We start from the raw sequence: 3,619 nt of genomic DNA on the forward strand, positions 1-3,619 counted from the left end.
GAATTAAGAGGCTCTTACTAGCCAGATTTGGTTCGAGTTGTCTATTATAATTTCCAGCTTCATAATGGTATGGCCTCAACAAAAGTTAAAGGAGTTGATATCATCCTTGATGATGATATCTAGGCAAATGTTGCACTCCTTCCCATTCGTGAAGATGTTGTCAACATTCACAATGGGATAGAAGGATTCAACCGAATTTTGGTTTTTCGCTCCTTCTTCAAAATTCCTCAGCAACACATCGAGAGAAGAAGTTGTTGGTAGGTAGGATGACTTAAGATGGATGAATGGCTTAAAAATTTTAGGATATAAGTACATTTTAATTTAAATTTTTTTGAATTTCTTTTAAATTAAGTCAAAATATCTCTTTGCTAGGTATGAGTTCTGCATGAGAATAAAAATTTTCAAACTAATTAAAATGTGAGTTAAATTGGATCTACATAGTTTTCACTTGATTTGACTGAATTGCTCATTTATTTTTATATTTAAATCTTATATTACTTATCTAATTCTTATCGCGTAGATGAATTAAAAAATATTAGAGAATATATTTTCTATTACATTATTACAAATAAAATAATCTTGATAAAGATAAAAGAGTTTATAGAAGAAACTCAGTATGATACTCACAATGATAAAGACAAAGAATAAATATGACCAGGAGGAAGAGAAAGAGGAGAAAAAAATAACAAAAAAAAGGATGAATCAAATATAATGAAGTAGTAGTGAGGATAACAACAATAACAGTGATGATAAATGATAAAAGAAAAAAAAATCAAATCACAATATTTATTTATAAATTTTATTAACAAATTATATCGTTAATAAATATCAACTGTTTTTTAGAAACAAATAATTATTAACAGATTTAGGTTATACTTTTTTATTCTTATAATTACAATCAAATTTTTTAAATTATTAAAAAAAATTGTTGATAATTATTGATAATTTTATTTTAATGACATATATCAATGAATTTTATGTATAGGTAGATGTAATTTTTTTTATAATGTCTTTAATTCTCTCATTTGTCCTTCTTCTAATGAAATGAAGGCTTGTTTTTAAAAAAGAAATAAAAGATATATAAGTTCCAAAATATTTTAAAACTAAAATTAAAATATTTTAGTATGATAAAACATAAATAAATTACGAATGGAGATAAAATATTTTGAAAGTTGTATAATTTAATAAGAATAGAAAATAGAAAGATAGATAAAAATAAATAAATAATTTTATAATGAATTTTATCAACTTCTAAAATTGCACTCTCTCCCATGCAAACTATACTATAATTCTCAAATTCTTCATCATTCTCCTTTAGCTCTTTACAAATCAAGGGTAAGATAAGAAAAATACAGTTAGCTATATACTTGCTGCACATTTGTCTTAAAAAAATGTGTCAACACTTGAAACATCTTTCCTATTTTCTCTATGTTTTCTTAACCAAAATTTTTGAAAATATGTCAACAATTTCTCGGTTACGATGACTTGTATTATATTTAGCAGATATTGTGGTAAGATAATATTTTAGAATGTATATCCCTCACCTGAAACAAATTTGGTTTAGTTAAATAAAATTATTGTGACTCATTTTTAAAAGTAGCATATCTAAGACTTGAATTTAAAATTATTTATTAAACTAAAACAATGTTATATTGGATTATTCATACTTGAAAAATTAAAAAATATAAAATTTAATATTATATTATAATTTCTATTATCATATTAATTAATGTGTATGACATTTTTAATTAGTGATAGATTTTGCTTAACATGGATATAATCTTATGAAAACATAAACAAGATGGATTTCACTAAATAAAATTATTTTAAATTAATTAGTTGTTTTAAAAGTTGAAAACACATTTGTGGCACTCTCTGGCCAGCCACATGAAAAGAATAATTTGGAATGAAATTAGGAACACGAGACTAGTGAGCACATTATTTATGCAAGTGAATCTACGTTGAGTACGCAACAAGCGCCCAAAAGGAGCGTAGCTTTTTTAACGCGCACGCACACACTCTTCTCTCTCTCACCCAACTTTTCGCTATAAAAACCCTTCCAACACCACACAACTATTGTCTCCCTCTTTCAAGCCTGCAACACTACTCTCTCACTTTTTCTCTGTCTCTCGCAAACTCGTCAAAACAACAACAATGGCTCCCAGTGACAACAAATCCAACGATGTATCTGGGTCTAATTCGACCCGTTTGGACAAAGAGATCCGATACCGCGGGGTCAGGAAGAGACCCTGGGGCCGCTACGCCGCCGAGATCCGAGACCCTGGGAAGAAAACACGCGTCTGGCTCGGAACCTTCGACACCGCCGAGGAGGCCGCGCGCGCGTATGATTCGGCGGCGCGTGATTTCCGCGGCGCGAAGGCGAAGACAAATTTTCCCACACACGCGGAACTTACCCACGTGGCGCGTAGCCCCAGCCAGAGCAGCACCCTCGAGTCCCCCTCTCCGCCGCCGCCGCTTGACCTCACTCTCACCCCACTCGCCGCCACCGGGGCGTTTGTCTTCCCTGTTGCCCGCCCCGTGGTTTTCTTTGACGCGTTCGCCCGTGCGGAGGTGCGGGCTTTCGATCTTCCCGTTACCGCTTTCCGCCGCACCGCCGTCGTCGCCACCACCCAGAGTGATTCCGACTCGTCCTCCGTCGTGGACTACGAGCGGGTCCCACATCGGAGAGTGTTGGATCTCGACCTTAATGTTCCTCCTCCGCCGGAGGTTGCATGAATAAGGAAATGATCCGGTTTTTTCGCGGCTCGGTGGTTTATTAACAAATCAGTAGCAGGCATCATGATCGATTTTTTTGAATGTAAATAGATTATAATTAACCAAACAAAAGAGAAAAAAAAAAGCAGGTTTAAGTTTTTTGTTTTTATTCTGCTTTTTTTTTTTTTGACAACCGAAGAAAAAATTTATCTTCTCCTCAATGTTGTTGCCGTTGCTGTTTATAAACTAATATTCATTGCTTTTAAAATATTTTTCTGTTTCTATAATTTAAAGTCATTTTCAAAATTTAAGCTTCTGAAAACCTCTCAATTTCAATTTTATGAAGATGGTTATGATTCTGTACTAGAAATGTTTAACTGAACAAAACGGCTTTCTCTGTGTGCATATTTTTGTTTGTGTATTTAGTAGTAAAATAATTCGAAATTAGAATTTGATAATATGACATGACGGAAAATGATAGTCGTTACATACATTATTTTTATATTCTAACATTCGTAAACATTCTGAGATCATTATTTATTTCTCACACACCATTATTTATATAATATATATATATATATATATATATATATATATATATATATATATTAAATAGTACATATCAGAAATTTGCATAAACTTAGCACGCAAATCGCGGGCATGGTTGGCTTTTGATTATTGATTTATTTTTATTTCAATAATCTACTTTTTCTTACACATTTGAAATTGAAAAGCTGAGAAAAAAAGAAGAGAAAAGAAAAGAAAAGGAAGGAAAAGGAAGGGTTTATGCAGGTTCATGATGAGAGCGCGGGTTTGTTTTGAAGGTTCTGACGAAGATGCTTTGGTTTCGTCTACCTCGTGAATTGAGGAAGCTCTTGTCTCGTTTCGAGCGCACCTCAATGGT

General features: G+C 32.6%; 1 protein-coding gene across 1 annotated transcript; it reads left to right on the forward strand.

Moving 5' to 3' along the window:
• Positions 1-1,990: 1,990 nt before the first annotated feature.
• Positions 1,991-2,884, forward strand: LOC106755896 (ethylene-responsive transcription factor 4). The gene has a single exon (XM_014638123.2). The coding sequence runs from the start codon at positions 2,155-2,157 to the stop codon at positions 2,734-2,736; it is 582 nt and encodes a 193-aa protein (XP_014493609.1). The 5' UTR covers positions 1,991-2,154; the 3' UTR covers positions 2,737-2,884.
• The last annotated feature ends 735 nt before the right edge of the window (positions 2,885-3,619 follow it).

The sequence above is a fragment of the Vigna radiata genome, chromosome 2 (genome assembly GCF_000741045.1).
Source record: "Vigna radiata var. radiata cultivar VC1973A chromosome 2, Vradiata_ver6, whole genome shotgun sequence".
Classification (NCBI taxonomy): Eukaryota; Viridiplantae; Streptophyta; class Magnoliopsida; order Fabales; family Fabaceae; genus Vigna; species Vigna radiata.

Excerpts from the sequence above, each read along its gene's own strand:
- LOC106755896 (XM_014638123.2), top strand. The coding sequence starts at position 2,155 with ATGGCTCCCAGTGACAACAAATCCAACGATGTATCTGGGTCTAATTCG.